The 25619-nt window shown below is 49.4% G+C and overlaps 10 protein-coding genes across 10 annotated transcripts; 4 read left to right on the top strand and 6 right to left on the bottom strand.

The window, feature by feature from the left end:
- Positions 1-567: 567 nt before the first annotated feature.
- On the bottom strand, positions 568-1913 carry N7455_005620 (uncharacterized protein; the record flags this gene model as incomplete). Its single annotated transcript, XM_040957083.2, has 2 exons — positions 568-878; positions 941-1913. The coding sequence occupies 2 exons, from the start codon at positions 1911-1913 to the stop codon at positions 568-570; spliced, it is 1284 nt and encodes a 427-aa protein (XP_040812470.2).
- Positions 1914-2646: 733 nt separating this feature from the next.
- Positions 2647-3789, bottom strand: argB (ornithine carbamoyltransferase; the record flags this gene model as incomplete). Its single annotated transcript, XM_040957101.2, has 1 exon — positions 2647-3789. The coding sequence occupies one exon, from the start codon at positions 3787-3789 to the stop codon at positions 2647-2649; it is 1143 nt and encodes a 380-aa protein (XP_040812429.1).
- Positions 3790-4177: 388 nt separating this feature from the next.
- N7455_005618 (uncharacterized protein) lies at positions 4178-7192 on the top strand (the record flags this gene model as incomplete). The annotated part of the gene is made up of 5 exons (XM_040957211.2): positions 4178-5144; positions 5200-6144; positions 6213-6530; positions 6598-6773; positions 6851-7192. The coding sequence occupies 5 exons, from the start codon at positions 4178-4180 to the stop codon at positions 7190-7192; spliced, it is 2748 nt and encodes a 915-aa protein (XP_040812398.2).
- Positions 7193-8248: 1056 nt separating this feature from the next.
- N7455_005617 (acetolactate synthase regulatory subunit) lies at positions 8249-9486 on the bottom strand. The gene is made up of 2 exons (XM_040957109.2): positions 8651-9486; positions 8249-8585 (listed from the first exon to the last, which is right to left on the bottom strand). The coding sequence occupies exons 1-2, from the start codon at positions 9439-9441 to the stop codon at positions 8408-8410; spliced, it is 969 nt and encodes a 322-aa protein (XP_040812389.1). The 5' UTR covers positions 9442-9486; the 3' UTR covers positions 8249-8407.
- Positions 9487-9853: 367 nt separating this feature from the next.
- N7455_005616 (KH domain-containing protein) lies at positions 9854-11957 on the top strand (the record flags this gene model as incomplete). Its single annotated transcript, XM_040957116.2, has 9 exons — positions 9854-10067; positions 10138-10217; positions 10273-10431; positions 10621-10642; positions 10714-10766; positions 10821-10988; positions 11046-11254; positions 11349-11877; positions 11934-11957. The coding sequence occupies 9 exons, from the start codon at positions 9854-9856 to the stop codon at positions 11955-11957; spliced, it is 1458 nt and encodes a 485-aa protein (XP_040812418.2).
- Positions 11958-12476: 519 nt separating this feature from the next.
- N7455_005615 (putative RecQ family helicase RecQ) lies at positions 12477-14166 on the bottom strand (the record flags this gene model as incomplete). The annotated part of the gene is made up of 4 exons (XM_040957184.2): positions 12477-13769; positions 13818-13852; positions 13911-14032; positions 14084-14166. The coding sequence occupies 4 exons, from the start codon at positions 14164-14166 to the stop codon at positions 12477-12479; spliced, it is 1533 nt and encodes a 510-aa protein (XP_040812442.2).
- A 335-nt stretch (positions 14167-14501) lies between these two features.
- N7455_005614 (pentatricopeptide repeat protein) lies at positions 14502-16964 on the bottom strand (the record flags this gene model as incomplete). Its single annotated transcript, XM_040957162.2, has 1 exon — positions 14502-16964. The coding sequence occupies one exon, from the start codon at positions 16962-16964 to the stop codon at positions 14502-14504; it is 2463 nt and encodes an 820-aa protein (XP_040812394.2).
- A 247-nt stretch (positions 16965-17211) lies between these two features.
- rsm25 (mitochondrial 37S ribosomal protein mS23) lies at positions 17212-18365 on the top strand. The gene is made up of 2 exons (XM_040957186.2): positions 17212-17756; positions 17845-18365. Exons 1-2 carry the CDS (start codon positions 17326-17328, stop codon positions 18191-18193), a joined length of 780 nt encoding a protein of 259 aa, XP_040812405.1. The 5' UTR covers positions 17212-17325; the 3' UTR covers positions 18194-18365.
- A 675-nt stretch (positions 18366-19040) lies between these two features.
- N7455_005612 (uncharacterized protein) lies at positions 19041-22233 on the top strand (the record flags this gene model as incomplete). The annotated part of the gene is made up of 4 exons (XM_040957126.2): positions 19041-19456; positions 19557-19668; positions 19725-20080; positions 20136-22233. 4 exons carry the CDS (start codon positions 19041-19043, stop codon positions 22231-22233), a joined length of 2982 nt encoding a protein of 993 aa, XP_040812462.2.
- A 651-nt stretch (positions 22234-22884) lies between these two features.
- On the bottom strand, positions 22885-23486 carry N7455_005611 (actin-binding ADF family protein; the record flags this gene model as incomplete). Its single annotated transcript, XM_040957063.2, has 3 exons — positions 22885-22910; positions 22993-23123; positions 23224-23486. The coding sequence occupies 3 exons, from the start codon at positions 23484-23486 to the stop codon at positions 22885-22887; spliced, it is 420 nt and encodes a 139-aa protein (XP_040812437.1).
- Between the last annotated feature and the right edge of the window lie 2133 nt (positions 23487-25619).

Raw genomic sequence — 25619 nt, 5'->3', positions numbered from 1 at the left:
AGATTTTCCAGTTGCAGCTGAAACCTCGAGCGGAATTAGAGATGAAGGGGTCGGGATGCTAGAAATGCGGAGTTGATGCACGTGCGGTTGACATGTGAAAGTGGGCGGCCCCCGGCAATGTTGAAGAAGGTTATTTTGCCCGAGGGTAGAAATATAATCAATATATAGAGATAGAGATAGATTATGTGTAGCGTGGAATGTTGTTGGACGTAAATAAGCAGAATGAGATGCCCAGTAGAATGACCGAAAGATGACGGATCTATAGAAACCGTGCAGTTGTACGGAGTACAGTCAAATCATACGATGATACAATTGTGGCTGTGGCATGACGAGTGCTTGTTTAGTAGTACAATTGAGTCAATTGTATGAGAATCCATAGAATATCTATTATTCTTTCGTAAAAAGAAAAATATCTATTGATATATCTACGTGGGCACGTCAATATATATAACAACCGCTTGTGTATAGTATTATAAAGTCTATGCACAGCATCAAATTAAAGTAACTTTTAAAAGACCCCAATTCCATGTTAATTGCTGAGAATTAACTTGGGATTCTCCAACACGCTCACAGGCGTGAACCTTGGAAGTCCAAATATCCCTGGCCCTTGGTCTTCAAGTCTTCTAGAACATTATACTCCATAATCCACCTCATACGCTCCCTCAATGCATCCGGGTTGAAGTTGTCAGACATCTGGCTGGGAGAGTCTGAGCTAGCCAGCTTGCCGGCTTCGTAGCTGGTCCTTGTGACCCGGTCTGTCCGGGGCTTGCGCAGGTCCTGGTAGAACTTGAATGCAGCCTCCAGGTCATCCGTCTTCCAGTGTCTAAGGACCGTCGCAAGGGCAATGCCGGATTCAATTGCCATACATGTTCCCTGGCCTATAGCATACTGTTAGTACATGTCCCCAAATAGGACTAAACATAGATAGGATGCGACATACCTTGATGAGGAAGAGTCGAGTGAGCCGAGTCACCAAGCAGAATTATACCCACGTCCTTCTGCTCACTCTTAATCTCATACCACTTATCGATAGGGTCACGCACATACAGCGCCTGTTTGAGCATCTTGCCGTCCTCGGAGCCCTTGCGCAGACCAGCAATGATATGCTGCACCTCTGGACACCAGTCACGGACGTGCTCCTGGAGACTATCAATATCCGAGCGCGACATCCAGCTCTCAGAATCCCATGCCTCAAGCGGCTCAGACATAAAACCAATCACGGCTGCACGGTCGGTCCCCGTCTCCTGGTTACCAATAGGCAAGATCAGGAGATGGCGCTTGGGTCCACGGAAGTTCACAGTCTTGCGCAACAGCGCCGCTGTCTTAGTGGGTAAGTCCTTGTAATCGACGAATCCACGATACACAACCTGGCCAGAGTAGTTGGGGTCGTCTCCCAGGCCCATCTCCCGGCGCACATTCGACTTGATACCATCACAGCCGATTACAATATCTGCCTCGGCGGTACTGCCATCCTGGAAATGCAGGGTGTACGGTGCAGCACCGGTAGCAGTGTTGCGGTCGATGGATGCCAGGTGCTTGCCCAATTTTAGGCTTGACTCCGGCACGCGCTCCTTCAGCGAGTCCAGTAGGTGGGCGCGGTGCAGCAGGCGCGCGTGGGGCTGTGAGAATTCACCAATGTGACCAATATAGTCTCCGGTCTTGTAGTTGTGGTATTCCATGTAGCAGGGCAGTTTGCCAGAGGACTTGCGCGTCATGCTCTCTTGCAGACCGAAGGCGTCCAGGATGCGGTTTGCGTTCGAGGTGATGTTCACACCGGCACCGACCTCACCGAACTTTGCAGCTTGTTCGTACAGTTGCACATTCTTCAGGCCGGCGTACAGTGCGGCATTGAGGAAGGCCATGCCTCCTAGGCCGCCGCCGACGATTACAACTCGTTTGTCTTCGAAACCCATTGTGAGCGTAGGGGGTAATTTGACAATGGAATGTTGAGGAATTCTGAGATAGTAAAAACTGGAATAGTATTGAGTGAATAATGTTCGGTATTCCAGGTTCTCAAGCAAGCTTTATGTATATTCGCTCGGATTTCCCCCCAAAGGATTACCCGATCAACCGTCTTGGGGATCCCCTTCGGAGCGTGGAGTAAATGTGGGATGAGAGATGACCCCGAGATTCTACCTCGGATTTCCCGAGTTCCAACGGACACTAGTGCGAAATACCATGTTTTCCGAATCTCGAGCATGAACTCGGGGATATGCACTTTGGGGATTTTGATAGTCGACATATTCTGTTTTATATCGCTTACAGTGATGCCGGATTCGGTAATGCGAAGCAATTCACCAATTCAAACGTAGATATTGTGCCTATGTATTTCTTGATATAGCCTTGGGGACTTTAAATAGCTGATAAATAGCAAGTGTATTGTACAATATAGTCAACCCAGATGATCTGCATCAGAATATAATAGAGGGTCATGTCTCAGATTCGGAAGCCCCCGCCATTTTGGAGGAGCCACATCCGAAAACCCCAAGGCTGTCGGAGCATCTTTTGATTGGTTCGCTGACACCGGAGAACCCTCGGCATTCCAAGGTTGGCTGACTCCGCAATATCAAATCATCATGCCTGTCATTGGCCGGGTAAAGGTACAGTATTCGGCATTTCTATATAAACTCCGTAATTAACCGGTTTTTACTCCACAATTTTTCCCTTGTTCACAACGAAGCCCTCCAATGCGGCAATAGCCGCCCACAAACGATTTTCGGCTTCAGGGAAGACCAGAGAGCGCGGGCTGTAGAAGACCTCATCATCTACTTCCTCGGGGTGGCGGGGCAGGCAGTGCATGAACTTCCAGCCTTCCTTAGCGCCACCGCGCTTAGCCAAATCAGCAGTGATCTGGAAGCCCTCAAAGGCCTTCATGCGCTTCTTGGACTCCTCCTCCTGGCCCATGGAGACCCAGGTATCCGTAACCAGGATGTCAGCGTTCTTTACGGCCTCCTCGGGAACGTTGGTTTGGGTGAGCTTGCCAGCCTTGGCGACACCTTCACCAGCACGCTGAATGATTTCAATCATGTGCGCAGGGATTTCATAGCCCTTAGGAGTAGCCACAGCCACATCCACACCCATCTTAGTAGCGCCAATGGCGAGATCGAACAGAACGTTGTTCGCATCACCAACCCAAGCGATCTTAAGACCCTCCAGGCCCAGGCTGGAGAGCTTGTGCGCCTGAACGGGGAAAGACTCGTAGATAGTCAAGAAGTCGGCGATGATCTGGAGCGGGTGGAAGGAGTCACACAGCGCATTGATCACAGGCACGGTGGAGTGCTGTGCCAGACCCGCGACGTCCTCGTGCTTGGCGACACGCGCAACAATGCACGAAACCATGGAGGAAATCACAACGGAAGTATCGTATAGGGACTCGTTGACACCGAGCTGGATGTCATCCTTTCCGAGGAACATGGGGTGGCCGCCCATCTGGACGGCGGCGGCTTCGGTGGATACACGGGTGCGAGTACTGCGCTTGTTGAACATCATGGCCACGGTCTTTCCGGAGAGGGACCCCAAAAGGCTTTCCGGGATAGCTCCGGACTTGATGGCACGCTTGTGTGACGCAGCATTGCGGACCAGGGTGGCGAATTCCGTAGGGGTAAGGTCTGCAATGGAAAGAAGGTGACGAGGGGCGAAAGGAGAGGTGGGAGGTAGGGTCGGTGTCTGGTGGGCAAATCGTCGGATTCCATTAGCCTGCAGTGTTCGACGCAAAGATGAGGTGGAGCCGGCCAATTGGTTTACACTTTGGGCACCATAGCGGGCGGCAGCTGTGAGACCACTAGCCATGATGAGCTGGAGGTTATTGGTAAGGAGTTGGAGTGTTGTGGGAAAGGGAAAGGGGGAAAAGGAATGGGGGAGCCCTAGAAGTGAAGAAACCCTGGACGAGTGACTCAATAAATTAATCGGGTGGATGTGCGAGGGTATTGGTGCCTTGTCGCCCAATAATTGAGGTGCCAAGGTGTCTATCTCTCCACAGTTCCGGTTCCGTTATCATCGGCTTATCGTCATCGAGGCCGCCTCTGCCATTACATCTTGCCTCTCTCTCTCCCTCCCTCCCTCTCTCGCTCTCTATCTTTCCCTGTCTTGTGTGCTTTGGACTCATCCTTTTCATATACTTGCTACCAGCTCCACAGACTACAACTCACTGTGATTTATCCATACATTTAGGGCCACGATGGCTGACGAGGCAAACCAGCCTCTGCTAGATGCGCAGTTTGGCTCCGAGAGAGCATCCGACGACCAGCCCAGGCCATCATATCAATTATCGACAAATTCATCACATCATTTGCACCGCTCTGAAGATAAATTGAAGGGTAAAGCAGAGCAAAGAATATCGCGATCTCATTCAAGTCGGGCCGCGATGTCGGATGCGGCGAACCAGGCTCTGTTGGATGAGCAGTCTAGCCTTACTGAACGGTCTCCGGAGAGAACATCCGCCGACCAGCCTAGGCCATCCTATGAATTGTCATCAGAATCAACACCTTTATTACACCGCCGTGAAGATGGGTTGACCTACGGGACCGAGCAAGGATTGTCGCGATCATCTTCGCCCGAGAATGGCGTCATCAAGAAGCGGAACCGTGTACCATGGCCGACGGTTATATCTCTCTCTATTTTAACGCTGAGTGTTTTGGCGATACTGGTACTTGCCTTTGCTGCCCCGGCGGCAGTTAAAGAATATGCGCAAGAAGCCGCTGTCTTCAAACCGACGGCAGTATCAATTGATTCTACAACACCCGACGGCGTTCGAGCCCGGATTCAGGGCGATTTCGTGATGGACTCGGGCCGCGTGAAGAATAAGTCGGTTCGAGGCATTGGCCGATTGGCTACATGGATTGCCAGGGAAGTTGAGACGGGCCCATCGAATGTTGAAGTTTATCTCCCAGAATATGGGAATGTGCTTGTTGGAAACGCAGCATTGCCCTCCATCAAAGTGAACATCCGCAACGGCCATCATACCAATGTCGACTTCCTCACTGATCTAGAGTCTGGTGACATCCGAGGAATCCACGCGATAGCTATTGATTGGATTGAGGGAAGATTGGGCCGCCTTAATGTCAAGGGCAAGGCGACATTGGAGCTCAAGTCAGGATTGTTCGCTTTAGGAACTCAAGTTCTGACAGACAATATTATCATTGAAGGTATAGTGTATTTGGTCGTTTTTGGCACCGGAACATATAAGCTAACCGTTCTCAGAACATGATTTCCCTGCTCTGCCGACAATCAATATCCTCAAGCTGAATGTGCATGATGCAAACAGTGGTGCCATGGCAGTGGATGCCTTAATTTCGTCTTTGATTGATTCTCCCGTCGCTCTCACTGTTCCTGCCCTCGGCTTTGACATTCTGGTGCCAAATTGTTCACCCGGGGATCCTTATATCCTGGTTGCCAATGCGAAGACAAGCGCGGTAGATGTTTACCCTGGCCAGGAGACTGCAGTCGGCGTTGATGGTCTCATCCAACAGCTACCCGATGAATTGACCTCTACCTGCCCAGGAAAGGAGGGTTCTCCTCTAGATCTTTTGGTTTCGAGCTTTATGCAAGGTCTCGAAACGACTATCTACGTTCGTGGATCTGATGCACCATTGCCCGATACCCCAGCATGGATTGTCGATCTACTGCGCAGCGTGACTGTGCCTCTTCCATTTACGGGACATGCGTTGGACAACCTCGTGAAGAACTTCACGATGTCCGATACACATTTCTCCCTTCCTAACCCTTTCGCGGAGCCAGATTCTCCAGACTCGCAACCAACAGTGTCTGCTCTAGTGAAGGTTCTCATCGCTTTGCCAGAGGAGATGAATTTCCAAGTAGAAGTCCCGCAAGTTCGTGCCCTTGCAGATGTCTACTACAAAAAAGAGAAGTTCGGCGTGTTGAATATCAGCCACTGGCAAGACGCCAACTCCACATTGGTGGATGATCAAGATGGATCTTCTGCACTCCTTGTGGAGTTTGCAATCAAGGAAGCACCATTAGAAGTCACAGATGACGGGCTTTTGACAGAGGTCATCCAAGCAATGCTTTTCGGTAGCGAAACAGTCATACTGCAGGTCGCTGCCACCGTAGATACAAAGGTCTCAACTGGCTTGGGCCGCTTCGCCGTGCGAGGGATTCCTGCGGAAGGGAAGGTACCCGTGAAGAGTATGTTTTCATGAATTAGAAGATCTTAGTACAAATCAAGAATTTTTTGGCCATTGACCATGTCATAGCTTCCATCGGCAACTCACTTGACCGAATCAATCCGGGCGTCGTCTCATTAAAACTAGGAAACACGACTGAATCTTCGATGTTGGTATTTACGCAGGCGAATTTTACCAATCCAACGAATTACTCGGCTACAGTCCCCTTCGTTGACCTCCTCATGCTCTACAATGACACTGCTGTGGCCCACATCATCGCTCGGAATATCACCGTTGGGCCTGGCAACAACAGTTACGTGCCTATCGACTTCTTTTGGTGCCCGTTGGACGCAGCTGGAGTAGATGGTGTCGAGGCAGGACGGGCATTGTTTTCATCCTATATATCAGGTCAGTCCCTTGTAGATAACATGCATTCCTGTGGCCTGTGGTAGATTATGCTGATGCTTTCACTCAGGCTTGAATACAACCATCACCATCAAAAGCCATCGAAACACGATTCCATTTCTACCAGGCCTAGGTGAAGCATTATCCGTCCTCAACATTACTGTTCCTGTCCCTCGCATATCTATTCCGGGTTCCCCGGGAAGCGATGATGGGAATCAAAAGCCTCGTTTTATCCACGATGCAACGGTACACGCTCCTTTCATTCATGTCATATCCTCACACAGAGAGAAGAAAGAAGTTTCTACTAACGCTTACAAATCTAGTTCTACCTCTGGTCCTCCACAGCAGAATTCATCCTCTCCTCGCCCCTAACAGAAAACAATATCTTGATCACCTCAATTGACGCAACGGCTTTCTATGAGGAGAGTGAGCCAATCGGCCGAATCAATAATCATGAACCCTTTGAAGTACCGCCTGGTATATCCAGGAGCCCACGCTTGCCAGTCGATCTCGATATGGGCGGGGTTGGGTACGACGCTCTGCGCAAGGCACTCGGTCAGTCGTTGGAGATGGATGCTGTCGCTAAGGTTGGAGTTCTAATTGGGAACTACATGGATGTCATTCTATACCATGGTAAGGGCATTGCGGCTAAAGTGAGGATTTAGAGTGTATTGGAGGTGTTGGTCTTGGGGTTGTGTTTATTGCTGCTGGGTGCATACGTATATTGCTCCTAGTTTACATCCAAAGATGAAAGCCAGATGAAACCAGATGAAACTAATAACATGAGTAGAGACATATACCTAAATATGTATGACTAAAAATGTCTTCTATTTTTCCAATCAGCAAAAGACTACCGTCTATACTACTATCCAGGTAGGACTTAATTAAGCGGGTAAAAACCCCCAAGTCCTACATGGACCAAGCCCGTTCTCAGAGCAGCAGATATGTGGCCTTCTGTCTAGATTGCTCTACGCCGACATGTCCGCGACAAACACCAGGAGCCAGTAAGTATATAAGCTTGACATACCGAACATACATATGCTAACCATAGAGTGACCAGTTGGAGGAATACCTGTTCACAACCCTGGCTAGTTGCCCTCTTGTCCCTTCTCGCCATCCCGCGTGGGCATGATCAGATACAATGAGTTTGTGGAAATCCAAATCTTGGCAGATTCAGTGTCAGAACTGATCTATCCGAGCTTGTGCACTTGTTCCAGTGCCATCTTATCCTCTCTTCGGGTCTCATTGTGAAATCCTGAGCTGTTCGTTCCCTTCTGCTGACCTTCGCTATAGTCCCACCTGGGCATGTACCAGTATCAAGCTATACACTGCAGAATGGACCTGATATATTGTGTATATATGGGCATGCTGAAGGGGTTCCTGGTGGTCCTACATCTCATTAGTCGAGAAATTAGATGGAACTTCATTCAGATGGAGATGCGCAGTATTTGTATGTATTCTTAGGTTGTCACCGTGGTAAGACCATAAACTACGGTTGATATAGAAGCACCAATTAAATGTCATTAACACGATAGTAGGAATGTTATTTTTCTCCATGATTAATGCTTGAGAGACTATTGGAAGCCAGCATGGTGGAGTATGTACGATCCCCAATCTAGGGAACGCCACGGCAGATATCTATTGAATAACCGTACACCGCCACTTGAAGTATCATAGCAATTTGTAGTTGAAGAAAAAAGAAGGAATATGTATAGATGCGAGGGAAACAATAATTGTTGTCATTTTACATACAATGGCTAAGCCATCAATTTTAAAATTAGGTCAACTCCACGGGAAAGCCATAAGATACACAAAGCCAAGAGACCAAACGAATCCTATTCGGGTATGTAAGTTTTTGAGTTGGAAATTCGATATATAGCTTAGCCAGGGGGCAGGGTGCTGGCATCGACAACGTCGGCAGCATCCTTCTCGATCTCCTCGTTGGGCTCACCCAGAGGAGAGCGGGGAAGGGCCATCAGACCGGTCCGGGTGGACTCAAGAATACCGAAGGGACCGATCAGCTTGAGGAAAGAGTCGATACGGTTAGGCTTGGCAGAGCTATAAGAGGTCGAATGAGTCAATTGTAATCAAAAAGCAGGAGTCAGAACAGAGGGAATACTTACACCTCGACAATGCAGTTGTTAGTGCTGATATCCAGGATCTTACCACCGAACTGGTGAGTCAGGCGGGTAATCGCATCCAAGTGCTCGTGCTTGTGACGCAGAGCCTGACTCTGGGGAAGGTGGCGGGGGTGGTATTGCTGGGCGGTGTGGTCAAGGCTGGTGTGCTTGTGGTCCAGGGAGTCTGGCGAGGTGGTGATCTCGCGGTGGTGCTGGAGAAGCTCCTCGAAGAACTCAGGGCCAAGGATAGAGACCTTAGCCAAGAGAAGCTCACGCTGGACAAGAGCAGAGTCGGTGTAGTCCAACACAGCCCAGACGGGGACGAGGTCATCCAGCTGGCGGCGAGCCTGCTCGACGACACCATCCTGGCCCTGCAGCACGATGGTCATGCGCGAGAGATCCTCAACCTCGGTGTTGCAAACAACCAGACTGTCAATGTTGAAGCCACGGGCGGCCAAGATACCAGACACACGGGACAGCACACCGGGCTCGTTCTGCACGAGGCAGTTCAGGATGTGCCGCTTGGGTGGGTTGGAGGGCGCCACGGGAGTCTCATAGAGAATGGAGGAGACAGCGGTGGGAGCATCCCATTGAGGGGAAGCATCGGAGACCGGCAAAGGCAGAGGAGAGCGACGGTGCAATGCCTTGTAGGCAAGAGCTGAAGTTGAGCTCGACGATGCACGAATAGTGGTGAATCGAGGAAGCGCAGCAGCGCGGGACCGGGCAGTAGCTGCAGCAGATGACAGCTGCGACGCTGACCCCAGGGACAGCGTCAATGGGCGCCTGAAAGCCATGAGGAGTTCGTAATGTGAATGGGTTGTGCGATGATTCACTCCAGATTCGCCCCGGGTATATTCTTTTTAATGGGCCGACCTCGGCGACCGCTCGCTGACTCAGAGTAGGCTAGACCTAAAGCGGTGTAGTGCATCTGCCAGTATAAAAGGCACGTGATTTATAACCACGTGACCTTGAATATCCAACATGGCCCAAAGGGATTGCCAAAAACCAGACCAGCTGTTGGAAATGAGAAATATATAATATTCCTCACATTCTCATCATTTTGAGCTTTTCAGTTTACTCAAAATATCCTCAGATTTGTCTTTGGTGGCTTTGTTTGTTGGTTGCTCGGCCTCCGCCTCTAAAACTTCCTTCCCGCAAGAGATCTGGACCTTTTCTCTCCCTTTTCACTGTACCCCACCTTTCACCATGGCGGACGATGAACACCGAGTGAAGCGGTCTCGCTTTGACCAAACTGAACCTGAGCCCCGACGCTCCCGTTTTGACCGACGCTCTCGATCCCCGTCCAACAGACAGTCGGAGTCGGCCCGCACTCGTAGTCCGTTGAGTCGCCCGCTGAGTCGCAGCCCTGGCGCAGATACTCCAGCAAAGCCATCCGCAGTGGATCCGGCCGCCGCCGCTGGTGCGTTACACTCGGGTCCATATACCGACACAATTCCAGATCATACGGCTAACTATTGTGGTCTCTATAGCGGCAGCAGCAGCCAAGATTAATGCGCAGCTTCAGGCGAAGAAGGGCATTCAACACGTTGATGTCCCTCCAATCCGCTCTGTGAATACACACCCACTTCGATTCGTTATACCCAATTTCTAACATTGTGTGACAGGCCGACAGCGCGACAGAGAATTCCCAGTCGCCCGCCGCCGAGGGCGCAGCGACTTTGAACGCCGAAATCTACGTCGCAGATGGTGACTACATCAAGGACATTGAGATCAATGATCTGCGCAATCGCTACACCCTGACGAAGGGATCTACTCAGAAGATGGTAATTATCCCCTTTGTCACTTGCTGATATTCCAGTCATGTTCCTCATAGAAGATTGGGGTACCCTGTATCTCGCCCTCTCATCGTTCTGCTCTCTTCTTTTGGACTGGATGAAGCTTACCCTTCACTAAAACATAGCATCCAATTCACCCTCTGCTGCATCTGCTGACCTCCGCTGCGTGACTTATAGATTCAAGATGAAACCGGCGCCGGTACGACTTCCTTTTATATTCTCAACTTTAGGCAAAGAAGGTCTCACTCACTGTTTTTTCTCTCTCTCAAGATGTGACAACCCGAGGCAACTATTACCCCGACAAGAACATGGCGACTGCTGCGGTAAGGAATACCCCCAAAGATTGGCGAGATCAAATGCTGATTATTCTGGTTTAGAGCCCTCCGCTGTACCTACATGTGACCAGCACCAATAAGGATGGTCTGGAGAAGGCGGTTGCGATGATTGATGACCTGATGCAAAAAGAACTTCCGAACCTGGTCGACGAGCGACGCTTCCGCCGCCGGGAACCTGAGCAACAGGTTGAGCGGGATGAGTATGGCCGTGTATGGGTCTATTCCTTTCCTCTTGGTTAATATAATAATCTGGCTAACTTCATACAGCGCAAATGGCCGGATGAGCGTATCCCCATCGATCTTGAGCCCATCCCCGGTTTCAACTTGCGCGCCCAGGTCGTCGGACAGGGCGGTGCTTATGTGAAGCACATCCAACAGCAGACTCGTTGCCGTGTTCAGATCAAGGGCCGTGGCTCTGGATTCATCGAATCGAGCACTGGCCGTGAAAGCGACGAAGCGATGTTCCTTCATGTGGCGTGAGTTTTCATCTATTTTTTTACTGACTTTGTTTCTCCCTTCCTTTTTGCCTCGCTCATTTCTACTATGAGCCTCTACTGACAGTCTTTCAAGTGGTCCTGACGCCAGCGATGTCCAGAAAGCAAAGGAGCTTTGCGAGGACCTTCTAACCAATGTCAAGGAACAATACCAGCGTTTCAAGGAGAACCCACCCCAGAACAACTACGGTGGATACCGCGGTGGTGATCGCGGTGATCGTGGTGATCGCTACCAAGGTGGAGGTGGTGGCGGAGGTGGATACGGCGGTGGCTACAACAATCGTCAGCAGCATAATACGTCTTCTGCTAGCCCTGCAGGCCAGGCTGCCGCTGCTGCTTCCCCGAGCGCTGCTACTACCCCCGCTGCTGCCGACTACAGTGCCCAGTACGCTCAGTATTATGGCACTACTGACCCCTATGCTGCCTACGGTGGATACCAGAACTACGTCGCATACTACCAGTACTATCAGCAAATGGCCGCGGCCCAGCAGCAAACAGATGGCACTGCTCCGCCTGCTGCTCCCGCTAGCGAGGCCCCTCCTCCACCTCCTAGCTCCGGATCCCCACCACCTCCGCCTCCTGGTGCGGGTGGCAGCTACAGCGCGGTACGTTGTTCGTATGTCATTCGTGCTAGTTTTGATTACTGACATATGGATTGCAGGTCCCCCCACCCCCTGGTCTTTAAACCAGAAGCTGTTTTGGTGGGTTAATGTTGTGCCTTCCGCTGCTCAGTCGCATTCATTTGACATTCACGGCGAACAAAAGCATGTCCTGGTCGTTTGTAAAACGAGGGTGATACAGCGATTTCTTGTCGTTAATCTCTTTCTGATCTTTTTGTGTTTGCTAAAGAAAGTCTAGCAGTTTGCCTTGTGTCTAACCCTTTGATTTACCTGTTTTCATACTCGGTAAACTTCATAATTGTGTTCATAATAAAAGGCTTGCTTATTGACAGTGGATTTCTTGCTGTGACTAAACTCTTTAGAAGCAAGCGCAGGTTGCTGAGCGGCTCAGACGCTGGATTCAATGTCCCTGTCTCTGTGGTATATGTGAAGTACAAAAAGCCCCCTCCCTGCGCCATTCATTCATGCTGTTCGCGCCTCAAAATGCAAGCAGAAAACTTAACAGAAGTAACAAGATGGCAAGATGCTAAGAAAAATAAAGAAAATGCTAAATCATGCAGCACAATCAAATAAGAAGATATCACTTAGTCGAAATCCGCGTATAGGAGAGCCATCTGAGTCTCCGATGCCATTTTCTCCCGGCGCTTCGCCAACCCGGCACGGCCCTCTTTGCAAAAATCGCAGGCGAAGTCGCAAGGAGATGAGCTTGTAACAGACACACCTTCCCTAGCCGGCAGTTGTGATCCCATTTCTTCCAGCTCGAAATCACCGAAGAACTCTTTGATCAGTTCGTGCCTGCACCTCCTAATACCCTCACAGTACCGAATGACCTTGCCGAAGCTTTCAAGCTTGGCCTCTCGATTTTCGGGGCCATTCGCACGGTGAGATTCAGTATCACGGTAGATCATAGTCTCTATGAAGTTTCTCTCTTGAATTCCGTAGTAGACAAGTGAGGCAGCGGCGCGGCCGTCTCGACCTGCACGTCCTGACTCTTGAACAAAGCTTTCGAAGCTTCGGGGTGGTGTCCAATGCACGACAAAGCGGACATCTGGATTATCGATTCCCATCCCGAAGGCATTGGTTGCCACGATGATGGAGAAAGCGGGTGTCTTTTCCCCATTGGCGGGCTGGCACGGCCGAGATGACTTCCACGTTGATTGAATGTGCGCGCGCTTGGTGGCTTCCACCCCGGCGTGGTATGCCACTGCCGTGACCATCTCGTCCGAGGAAGAGGATAGCCGGCTTGCAAGGTGTTCGGCCATAGCTCGGGTCCCTACATATACGATTCCTGACATCGGAGGGAGTAGTGCTACTTCGCTGCCAAGTCGGGTCTCTCGTCGGTTTTGGATAGCCTTAAGCCATCTGAGCAAGTTTTGCAACTGGCTATCTTCCGCGCCGCTGTTATCCTCAGCAAAGTCTGCGAGATATCGTACCTCGTAGTGAATGTTTGGACGATCTGATGGGGTGTTAAACATTCGGAGATTGTCCAGATCCAACCCCAAGATGTTGATCATGTCGGACCGAACTCGGGGTGTTGCAGTAGCCGTCAACGCAGTGATTGGGACTGTCGGGCTGACGAGGTTCTTCCTGAACCAGCCTAGCTCTTTGTAAGCTGGTCGGAAGTCATGGCCCCATTCACTTATGCAATGCGCCTCATCAATGGCAACGCGGATGAGCTGACCTTGCTTGTGAACTATGAGCAAGCGGCGGCGGAAGTTGTCCGTCTGGCATAACTCTGGAGTCACATAAAGCAGGCGTGTGCTCGGGTGGCCACACAGCATATCCTCGAAGACACGCTGTCTCTCATCGTGAGTAGTATTAGAGTTGATCGTAGCGACTGCCACACCAAGAGCTTTCAATGTGTTCACTTGATCAGTCTGTCAGGGATTAGCGTTTGACTACACAATTTTTCAAACCACACTCACCATCAATGAGAGAAGTGGACAGACGACAACAGTCACTAAAGATATTGAAGTCAGGCGAATCCGTCATTGAAAATAAGAGATGTTAAAACTCACAGCCCCAATCCTTGAGAACTGCAGGTAATTGATAACACAAGCTCTTTCCAAACGAAGTGCACGCTTGAAGGAAGACATCCTGCCCTTCTATGACGGACGCGATCACTTCTCGTTGGAGTGGACTATGTGGTGGAGTAAGTAAATTGACCCTCTTGCCTAGTTCGTCAACTCACCGGAAATCATTCTTTTTGAAGGTATGTTTCAAGACCCATCGCATATTGGCCGTTTGGCGCGTCACCGCTGGGTTACGATCCATTGTGCTTCATAGCAGAGATAGACAGGTCGAAAGGGTTAGGTGAAAGTGCAGTAGAAGAAGGAGATTGAGTCTTCACCCGCGTCCCAGAACGCGGTGTCACGTGGGGACCTGCTCCTTCCTTTCTGGGATTGATTGGACTGCAATTTGATTCACTTTTGCACCCAAGACTTCATGACGGTGTGAGGAACTAGAGTCTACAAATTGGACTTGGTATTCATGTAAAATAATGCATTTGCGCCAAAGACACGCTAGAAATCGAGGCGGTATATGGCAGATCTATATGGAAAATAATGTACAAGTGCTGAATCCGGATTTCAGCTGCTCCTCTTTCTTGTTCAGCGGTTCCGATGTGGATCCCTGGACATCTGTTTATCAAGCTCTTCCTTGACGGCAAAAACATCAATCGCCTTGCGCTGCTGTGGATGCCAAAGCCGCTCAAGTTGCAACCAAACCTCGAGGACCTCTTGGGGGCCACAGCATGTTCCAAATGCTTGCAGAATGACGGTGATCATGCGACGCCCAACAAAAAGACCATTCTCGAGACGTTGCTCAGGGTCCCAGACTTCTTCTTGCTCTGCTTCGCTGGGGAACTGCAAACGAGGGTTGAAGACCTCATCTACATCAAGTTCCTCTATTTCCGTGGATTCATCTTCCGTTTCATCCAGCTTAGGCTTTGCGTCTTGTTCTGTGTCTTGAGAATCATCCATGGCAGAGCCCTCAGCAGTTTCTTCAGATCCCTGTGGATTCCCAACTGTATCCTCTGTTGGTAAAGCCATATACAACCCGTTTGGAGAATCTGTCACTGGTGGCTCCTCGACATCGATTGCCACACTCTTAGCCAATGGGTTCTCCCAAGTCATCTTTCGGTTGTTCAAATTTAAACTTAATCCACGAAGTCTTGCATTCGAGTCGCGCAGAGCCCGGATGTACGCATGCCATGTCAGCCGAAGATTTTCCGCACTCCACTGCTTTTTCCTCCGACCATGAAGAGCGAACCCTTCAAAAAGGAACAGGTAGATTATAGCACGTGGTGGGACGGTAAAGGTCTTCTCCATGTCGCGCATGACAGCCATGAAGCTATCGAGCTGGCCAGTGTTGTAGGCATAGTGTCGTAGGAAGATATAAAAAGTTCGCGTGTCGGGTGCAATGGAGAGAGAATCTTGGAGAGCACGGTGGTATTCTGGGAACTTCTCCTTGAGTGCTGATGACTTCTTCAATACGCGGCCCAACTTTCTAGCTCTTTCCCGATATTGGGGCATGTCATAGCTCAGATTTGACCCGCCGTCGTGGGACCCATCGTCCGAATGCGAAAGGCGTTTGTTGTTGCTTGATTGTTTCTCCAGCATGCGTGCGTAGAGCTGCTCCGCAGTTTGGATGTCACCTGCCCGGAGGAAAGAGGCAACGAGGCAGTTCATGACAACTGTGTCGACGATCTCGCCCGATCTCACAAAATCGTCAAAAGTCTCTCGAATACCTTCAACATCCCGTATCATCCCGAAATAATAAATTTTTGATGTCTTTCCACAGCGTGAAAAGCTAAGACCCCGCTCAGTCATTTCCTCCTCTAGGCGATCAGCAACTTTGAACGCACTGGCTTTGATTGCGATGTCGAACAGGATGTTGAAGACCACCTCGTCGGCCTTCACTCCAGCGATATGCTCCATCTTCTGCCACATGCCCACGGCTCGGATAAGATCTCGTTTCAAAACTTTGCCGTTGGCTCGGCCAGAAAGATGTATCGCGGAAGACCAGAGTGAGCGGGATAGCGGGAGTCGCGCAGTTACCATGTCGTCCACCAATGCCAAGTAGCGACGAGCATCTACCCACCGTCGATCTCGAGGATGCGCGAACAAACGCAAAAGAGCACCGCGGGTGCGTTTCGAAAGCAAAGCTACACCCGGGGCGGGAATATCTCTGTATAATCGGAACAAGTATTGAGTGGACGGGTTTGGCTCTTCCCACAACGTTCTGACCAGCTTCTCAACCGAGTGGATTTCCATTTGATCGGGCGAATCATCTTTGTACGTCTTTTTGTAACGCGAATATGGCGCTACAGCATTCACTGCTTCCTCCCAGTCATAATCCGCCAAGGACTTTTTGTACAGTTTCGAGGTAGAGAGGTGTTTCTCCTTCTCGGGATGTAGCCATGATGGGAAGGATTGGCGGGGGTGTTTGTCCGGCAATTTGGGGTCGATGTCGGTTTTGGTGTGTTCTGTTATCTCTATTCTGCGGTCGAAATCGTATGTAAAATCAAATCTTTCACAATAGGTCTGCGATTCCGCGTCATCATTCTTTGAAGGCCACAGTGGTATATAGTCGTTGTCCGTCTCCGTCTCCTCCTGTGACTCGGTCTCAATATTATACTCCTCTGTGTTATCGTCATTCGTACGTGCCAATCCGTTGCTGATCAATCTTTTGGGTTGCGACAGATGAAACCTTGAGCTTGAATACTCTGGTTGTCGTCGGGGTGGTAGCTGTCTGCGACCAGTGGCGCCTTTGCCCTGAAATTTTCGTAAATTATGATCTGAGGCACTCCAGGCTACTGTCGACAACCCCCGACGATTCGGCGAGTGTTCGTGGCAGAAGCTTGCCAGAACCAGCGAGCCGACAAAAATATCTGCTATTGACGCGACGGATGGGCGAGGACGACGGGGACAGAGTCTTCGGACCGAGGAGGTGTGAGAAGGGGGTTTCGAGGGAGGCATTGAGGTTTGTCGAAAGAGAGGAAGCTCATCCAAGGCCTGCTTGGGGTGAATTCGCAGGCTTGGCGAGCTGGGGGACCTATTTGGATGAGGCATGAGATGACAGACATCGTGGCATTAGGTAGGCCGCATCCAAGAGAAAGCCCTTTGCCACTCGCACAAGAGAGAGCCGTCTACTTTCTGGGCGCGAAAAGTAGACAAAGGGGGAGAGGGACAAGATTCGGAAGACGTAGGAGTGTTTTTCTGAAGATGAACGGCCCTGCACTTTCTGGCCTGGCGGAGTCCATCCCTCGACCAATCGGAGCCGCCCTTTGCCAATCCCATCTTTTTCGCTCCCGCATCAACCACCTCGTCCCCCTGCAGCGCATATCTTGTCGATTGATTTGCTGTCTCCAGTCGCGTTTCAATTCTTCTTGTTATTTCAAGTTCTTTCAGCTACCAGCTGTGCCCGACTGCCATGGGCAAAATAAACCTCACAGCCCTCCGGGTGCGACAGACAGCACTCAATCAATTCGCCAGTGGAAAGACCAGCAAACTGCCACAATGGGTCAATGTGGTCGGCGAGATCCCTCCTGCCGAAACTCTCATTCGTACCCGCCCTCCTCAGCATGAGCTTGTCCAGCAGCGGCTGAAGACCGTCGCTGGGTCATCGAAGCCGCAGGTCGTCTTCCAAGTCCAAGAGAAGCGCAGAAAGCCCAAGAAGCCTAGTCGACTTTTCCAGCCGGTTGAGCTCAAATATGAAGAAGATCAATTGCGAACTCAGTTCTTCCGCGATCATCCCTGGGAGCTTGCCCGGCCCCGTGTGCTTCTCGAGAGCACTGGCAAGGACTTTGAACACTACGATTGGAGCCGCATCCAACAGCCAGGGAAGCGGTTAGATGGTGAAAGGTGTGTTACCAATGTTTCCGCTTCTAATGCATTTATCTTTCTTACGCGAAACTTCCCCGATGCTAATGTGTTACTTTTCTGATACTAGTGTTGTCCAGCGACAGCTGTGGCTTTTGAATAACGTCCCGGATATGAAAAAGAGCGCCGCTTACGATATTGCTCGTCGAGAATTCTACAGACTTCGGTTGCAGGAGGACATTCAACGTCGGGTGGCTGCGGAAGAAGCCGCGGCATATGGCGCAGAGTTCGGACCATCATACATGGACATTGGCATGAAGATGGAGAACGAGCAGTACGACAAATGGGTTGCCTGGGCCCGGGAAACATCTCTGATTCAGGACCAGCGGAAATCAGCTCTCAGCGGCGCACCAGATCTGGGAGACACTACTGAGTCAAGTGAGCCCGAAGCCGAAGAAACAGAGGCGGTCACTCTGTAAGAGTCTGAGATGTTGGAGTGGGCTCGAACACCATTATGCTACGCCTCCTTTTTTTAGGAGCTTTTGATCCCCCAGTCTTTTATATTGATGGCCTATGTATATTATTTGATCTGTTCTGCTGGGCGTTGTACTTCCCTAGCTCTATTTACGCGATAGCACATGCATTGTTGGTCAATTCATTTCTAGGTGTAGTAGATAAATCGTAGCTTAAACCATCACCAAATATGGTCCTTGATTATTCAATATAGTGACGCAGGCGCAGTCGAGACGCAGAGTTGCGGAGGTCCGGTGTTTGGGCGTGTTTCACCCAATCAGAAGATTTCCAGCCTCGCCCAACTTGAATGTCCCCAATTCCCTTCATTCCCAGGAGACTGGATTTCATTTTGGTTATTCGCATCAGCCTTACACCTAAGACGTCTGTTGCTTCGATAACAACATTCTTCGACCTGCCAGATCCCCATTGTGGCCAATCTCTTTATCGCGCCCGCCATTGTCAACTTCCATGAGAGCTTCATTGCACTCTTTCACTCGATCCTGAACCAATCTGCTCTAAATTCGACCACTTGATACCCGGCCGATTCGTCACTTGACGATTCCGATCCCTCTTCCTCCACTCCGACTCCACCCTAACGGCCGCCTCGAGCTCCGTTCCCCGTCCAACGTCGTGACAGTCCGCCCCTCCGACTTGATCACAACCAACGATGCTTTGCGCAGGTGCTCGAAGTGTGTTCATATAGTAATGGTCGCTGCACCTAGACATTCTTTTGGCTTTTGGCTACATCAATTCATCAACGAAAGCGCTGCGTCGAGGTGTGTTTGATCGACAACATTCGGGCTTTTATCAGCCATGACATCCGCCATGACTCGTCCTGAGGACATAATACGTGGGCCGCGCTTGAACCGTGGCGACACAGACGAAGATGAAATGGAAAATGGAACGCCAGAGTCAGGGGGCTTCCTCGCGTCACAAAGCGATGATTTTCCGTACCCAGAGGAGGAAAGTCGACCAGGGACTGCTTTAGAGGATGCCCCGGAGAGTACCAGCAAGCAACCGACTGGGCCGAAAACGCTTAGCCCGGAGGAAACCATTGAGCTAGCGCGACATGCCGTTGAAAGTGGTATTCAAGATACCAAGCGTTCCCTGGCAGGCAGCGAGGCCGTCACAGATGTGGTCAAGCCTAAGTTAACCATTGACCTTGGTCATTCACACATTGCCAGGATCCCTGAACCAGTGGTAGACTTGATCAAAGACGAGGTCGAACGGTACGTCGGAGCCTTGCTTTGAACTGTTATAGTGAAGTATTCCGTTGCCTGTTCATAGGCTACGGTATCACTGCTCTGAACTATACTGATTACTATAAAGGCTGTCTCTGTCGAACAATCAACTGTTTCACATACCCTATCGCTTCGCAGAGTGCTCGCATCTACGCTATCTCAATATCAGAGCAAACAACTTCCGTGAATTCCCCAAAGGAGTATGTACAGTGATAAAGTTGCTTTATGTTTGCATTGCGCTAATCTTGCTTGCTAGGTTTACAAGCTACCATTACTCGAAATCCTTGATTTGAGTCGAAATAAAATCAAGGAGTTACCAAATGAGATCAGCAAATTGAAGTCATTGCGAGTTCTCTCAGTGATGCAAAATCGCCTCGTTGACCTCCCAGCTGGCCTCTCCGAGATGCATAAGCTTCAAATTTTCAAATGTGTCGGAAATCCTCTGCGAAAGCCACTGCGCGACATACTAGAGGAAACCGAGAACGACGCGACACCATCTGGGATGACCGACAACGAGAAAGAAGTCGCAGCCACGACCAAACTCAAGAGATTCTTTATGAAAACACGACAACAGACGAGTACACCCGAGCCAGAAATCGTTGCTTATACAAGGTTTGTTCATATTACGATCTTCGGGTGGATACAAGCTAACTCGGTTTCAACGCAGTGATGGTTCTTTTGATATTAAACCGGTACCAACACCGATACCCTCAAAGCGGAATTTAAGTGGCCGATTTCCAGTAATTCCTAGCACTGGTGATAGCTCAGCAACCTCATCTCGATCTCCATCGATATCACGGGCACCGCCAATTCCATTAAAATCACACTATCGCATGGCCTCTGGGCAGCAAGGCGCTACTTACCACCTGCCTGGTCTCCAAAGACCTGGGGTGGCGCCCCACTCTGTCAACGAGCGCAATCGAAGCAATAGTGAGGGGATAATCCAAGGATCATCGGTTGCTCGTAGCAAAAGAATGGGAGTGATCACTCGGAAGAATACTGATCTGGGTACATTGGATGAAACGCGCCCATATCGAAACAGCCATCTACGGGGTCTCAGTCATGGATCTGTGCTTCGACCGCGCCAGGGTGCACCGCCAATAGCCTCGAATGACAGTACTCCCCCAAGCCCCACCAGCCCAAGAGAGCGTCGGCGTCCGCGAGATGGCTGGGTTAATCGGATGTCTAGTCTGCCTGAACACAAGGGTGAGCGTGGATCCGACGAACCGATAATCAAGAGTGCAAAAGGTATTCTTTTTGCTCTCGCTCAAGTTCATTCCCATATCGATACATTGATCAACGTGATCAAGCATGATGACACCAGACGCCACAGCCTCGAGCTTGTCTTTTATAATGCTTCCTCGCATGTTGACCAACTCAACGATGCCCTCGAGAAAGCATCAAATACGTTGTGCAACGACCCAGAGTCAATTGCATCAGTCACAGAAACGGTCAAACGTGAATGCGAGACGTGCATCTCCGCCTACATTCACGTCGGCACGCAGCTACGCAACAATGTCGCCAAGATCGTTTCCAACGGCGATCCGCGCTATGTACGATCGCTGATGCTGACGATATTCGGCAGCCTAGTGGAGCTACGGAATGCTTGCGCTATTCTCAATGCTCCGCTGCAGACCATCAACAAACGTGGGTCTGCTACAAAACGCTTGGTTGGGCCAAGTAACCCACTCCCCTCGGTCCCAGACCGATCTCAACTCTCCTTGGTCACCCCAACAAGAGATCCCGCCCCACCCACACGACGATTGCGAAGCGACACGACAATTCGACACCCTCAGTACCCTATGACTATGACTTCCAATCGGACTAGCATTAACTCTCCTGGTTTCTCTGCGTCGTACGCACGCAGTCGCTCGAGTAGCAGATCGAACATGATCAACGCATCTATGCCACACTCGTTGGCAACCCCTCGCTCAGGCGAAACTTTCCCCCCTATGCCTGTTCCCGGGGCTCCCCGGGTCAACACACTGACTGGACTGGACGAGAACGAAGAGGAGCGAATATTCGAAAAGATATTCCATCAGCTGACTGCTACATACCATGCTGCATACGGGGCACTTCCACTGGCCTGTCGGCAATTCGTAAGGTGTCTAGAGGCTTCTCAACAATCACGCGACTCTGAGGGAATCCAAATCCTCTGGAACAACCTCATCCGTCGATGTCAGTTTTGCCTGGAAGTTTCAGATGCCCTAGGACAGCGCCTCTCGACCATGAAGATCAAAGAACCAGGCGGCGGACTTCGCAACCAACGCGAATTTTGGCAGCTATGCAAATCATTCATGCAATCGTTCGTCGACCTAGTGAACGAGATGCGCGAGTTGAGAAGTATGCAGCTTCTACCTGCCGACGTCATCATCCTCCTACGCCCAGTCCAAAAGGCAAGCCGGGAAGCAGGCCGCTTGATCGAGGTATCTCCATGGGCCTACCTGGCAGACCCGGACCGCCATCCCCCTCCTAATGCCTTGTACGGCCCTCCGCTACAGACCCCACACCTGCAACACCATCAAACATCCGTCTCAACCTCCGCCCTCACCAACAACCCCTCTTTCCAATTCAATATGATGTCGCCCCCGCAATCAGTCACCGTTCCTGCCACCCCGCTGAGTGCGGCACTCGGCCCCGCTGCGCAGGCTACTGTCCCATCCACGCCGGCCAGTGCCTACAGTGACAAATTCTTCGAGGGTGATGTCTTCCAACGTGCTGACTCGCTTCTCTCGTCGAACCAAGCACCATTTTTCCGTCGCTAAGCGACTATGAAACATTTTTACTCTCCATCTCAGAGAAGTTCGTTTTCTCTATGCGTCATGATTACTCCCCATGCTCATTTTATCTGCATCTTATGATTATGACTATGAGCAATCCATCGTGCATGCCAGCAGCATTACTTTGCTGGTTCCTTGCCACGCCATCTCTGTCCTGACATTCCGATCCTCGACCTGTATTCTGTTTATCCATGATTTAGCGGGTTGATCTCTTTTGAAAGAACTGAAGAACTGAGCTACAAGCAATCTATCGTGGATGTCATTGACTCTTTCTAGATCATCGACAACGCATACATTTCATTGGTGCTCTTTTTTCTCCTTTGTTTCCATGCATTAGCGGGTTAATATCCTGGGGAAGAACTGGGTCTTTGTTACAATAGGTCCAAACGAAATGACATTAATTCACCTTAAAACTTCCACTTCATACATATACACTCGAGTCTTCGACTCGTTTGAACCTATTTATACGTCTACTCCATGTGGCCGAGGTGAATGATTGAAAATATGTAAGAAATATTATAGTACGGAATATGGTGTCTAGAACAGTATAGCTAGACCACCCTTGGTTTGTAAATCTCCCTTCACACAGTGTTTTCCGTATTCACGAAGAAGGTTGAATATTAAAGGCTCCCTCCTCTAGAGAGCCTTGAACTTCCCCAGGACTAAGTAAAAAAACCAAATGTCAGTTCCGAATCCTACCATACTAGCCACGAAGTCAATGGCACACGGAGGCAGAGTACATACTTGCGGCATGAGCCAGGTCCGCCTGGGAATGTGCCAGGACATGAAGACTGATATCCTGGAGCTCGTAGAAGAGATGATCTTTGTTCGACGTATAGTAAGATTTGTCATGAATGCCTGCAGCCTCGGGCACCCTACACGCAAAATCCCAATAGTCAGTACCATGTATCTTTCAATGATTATGAGTTCACCTTGTCTCTCAAGGCGAGGGTGATACAATGCGTCTCTACATACCATGTGATAAAGACTAGCTTGCTTCGCTGGCCATCGCCGGCAGGAGAGTCGTAGGTGAAGTCTACAACTGCGTACCGGGGAGTATCATCCTTGAAGTGGGAGAGGAACTCTGCGTAGTCCTTGTATTTGCCGGACTCGGCGACGGTGATCTTCTTGTCGTGTGCGGAGGCTTCGTAGATGACGTAATTGAGGTTGTCGGTGCCTTTGACCTCGTCGAATACTTCCTCGCATTCGGGGGTGATGGTTGCGAATCCTTTTGTCATGGTGGATGATTTGAGATGTGAGATGTAAAGAGGAAGAAGAGGGAAAAGTAGGAAAGAAAAGGTAAGTCAGGGATGGGCTGATTACTTTGTAGTCATACAATGGGGAGATCACCTGGTTTACCCCATATTCTGCGGGGAAGTAGATCATGACGTAGGAAAACAATTTATATTCATATCTACATATGATATTGAATTCCTTTGGACATATAATAGTACTCCTACATAGTTACATATGGCACTATAGTCAGCGCCTGGACTTCGACATCTTCATCGTTGCCGGTACGACTCTCAGCCGCAGGGAAACCCTGGGGGTTTACGAGAATATATATATAGACTATGGACCTAAAAGGAACATTTGAATCATGTTCTGTTCGATAGTTGTATGATGTGAGTACATATACAGTGTATACAGTGTACAAGAATTTGTAAAGAAGAGCAAGAGCACTTGAGGTTCAGTCATTCTCCTCAACTGCTCGAGTTCCCACCTCAGCCTGACTTCCCTGCACAGCCTCACTGGTCTACTAATCCTAACAGCTTTGTGCGAACAAACCGATTGATTCTCTTTTTTTCCCTCTGCCATGAAATGGTAGAACACGCACCCACTTTATCCAGTCTCGCTGGGTTCGAAGCCGAACACCTTAACGGTACATTCATGAGGCATTGGACGTGTTAGGGAAGATCTTTGATGGTGTCAATCTTTGGTCATATAACTAGTAATTAGATGAACAGAGTTTATTCAAATGTCCAGTCAGTACTTATTGGGATAGTCGGCCGCTTATGCAGCCCTGTCATGTATTTTTATATGTTCTTTTAGTTGTTCTTTTAGGTGTATACGAAGGCTGGTAAAAAGAAAAAAGGCATACTTTGATAAGAGACTTTTTTGTGTATAATCAGCGACTTGGATATTGCAACAGTATGTGATAAATGAGAATCTATTATTATCTTTTAACTAACAGATATTTACTTCTAGAACCAGCCTAGTCAGTACATTCATACCTTCCGCCTGACCACTACTTACTTATAAGTAAACCCTTCCAGCCCGTGTCACATTCGAAAACGCTTCCTCCCACGATTTTGGGCTACCAAACCCTGCCAAGTTACATGGTCACTTCATTAGGGCAAAGATCCTTCACGCATCGGGCATGGAGGTGGGAGGAACTCAAAAGAAAAGACCGCGAAACCGATGTGGAGATGTTCCTATCAGCCGGGCTATGAGATTGTGTCAGGATAATTTCACATCGCATTCTTCAGCTCGCCTACAATATTATCAATTGAATTCAATACAAAACACCTCTTGTGGGCGTTATTTGAACCTACGAAGCCCAGGGTGCGTCGAGGCTGCAAAAAATTCAAAGGCCTTGTATAATAATAGCGGATGTCCACAAATATATATGTAGTCAATGCTTGGAAGCTGATTGATGTGCAACTCCACCTCATCGTGATACATCGTGACTCATGCTGGTTCATGATTACCCCCGATCGACACCTATTGACCAAACCTAGATAGGCTTGACTCAATATTGCTCTTGATACATACAAGTTTTATCATAAGATTATTATTCATGTGCTTGTTGCACTATGGTAGAGATCTGGTAAGATTGTGGCCTTTGTGGGCAGGTTACGGCGTACTATGACGACAGCTCAATTTAGATGTTGAATATGATATTACTGCTGTCTTTTTTTTTTTTTTTTTTGAACTGAGTATAAAGCAGATGAAGATATTCCGTGTAGGTTGGATACCAAATCAAATACTTCGCCGGAATAGTTGGTATAATGAGCCAAAATGGTGGGATATATATCCCGCAAGACAAGGATCATTACAGTAAGTGAATCGTTTAACCTTTTGATATTATGCGATAAACATGGCAAATGACGAAAACAATCTCATTTGAACCCAGAGATCACATTGCTTTTGGTGATTTCTTATATGATGCAACATTTTTGTCGACATCGTCCGAAAGCCTTTTATTACTATTATCGCTACAATTCCTACATGACCTTTTTGAACCAATTACTAACTTGAACCTGGATTTTGAAAACAGAAAAGAATTCTAAAGAAATTACATGTTCTAAATACCAATTTCGATAACCCAAACCCAAGATACGCCAGTTCCAACCTCGAGGTCCGCATAC

Source organism: Penicillium solitum (genome assembly GCF_028829755.1).
Source record: "Penicillium solitum strain IBT 25940 chromosome Unknown utg000003l_segment0_segment0, whole genome shotgun sequence".
In the NCBI taxonomy this organism is placed as follows: Eukaryota; Fungi; Ascomycota; class Eurotiomycetes; order Eurotiales; family Aspergillaceae; genus Penicillium; species Penicillium solitum.
This window is presented reverse-complemented; position numbering and strand designations above follow the sequence as displayed.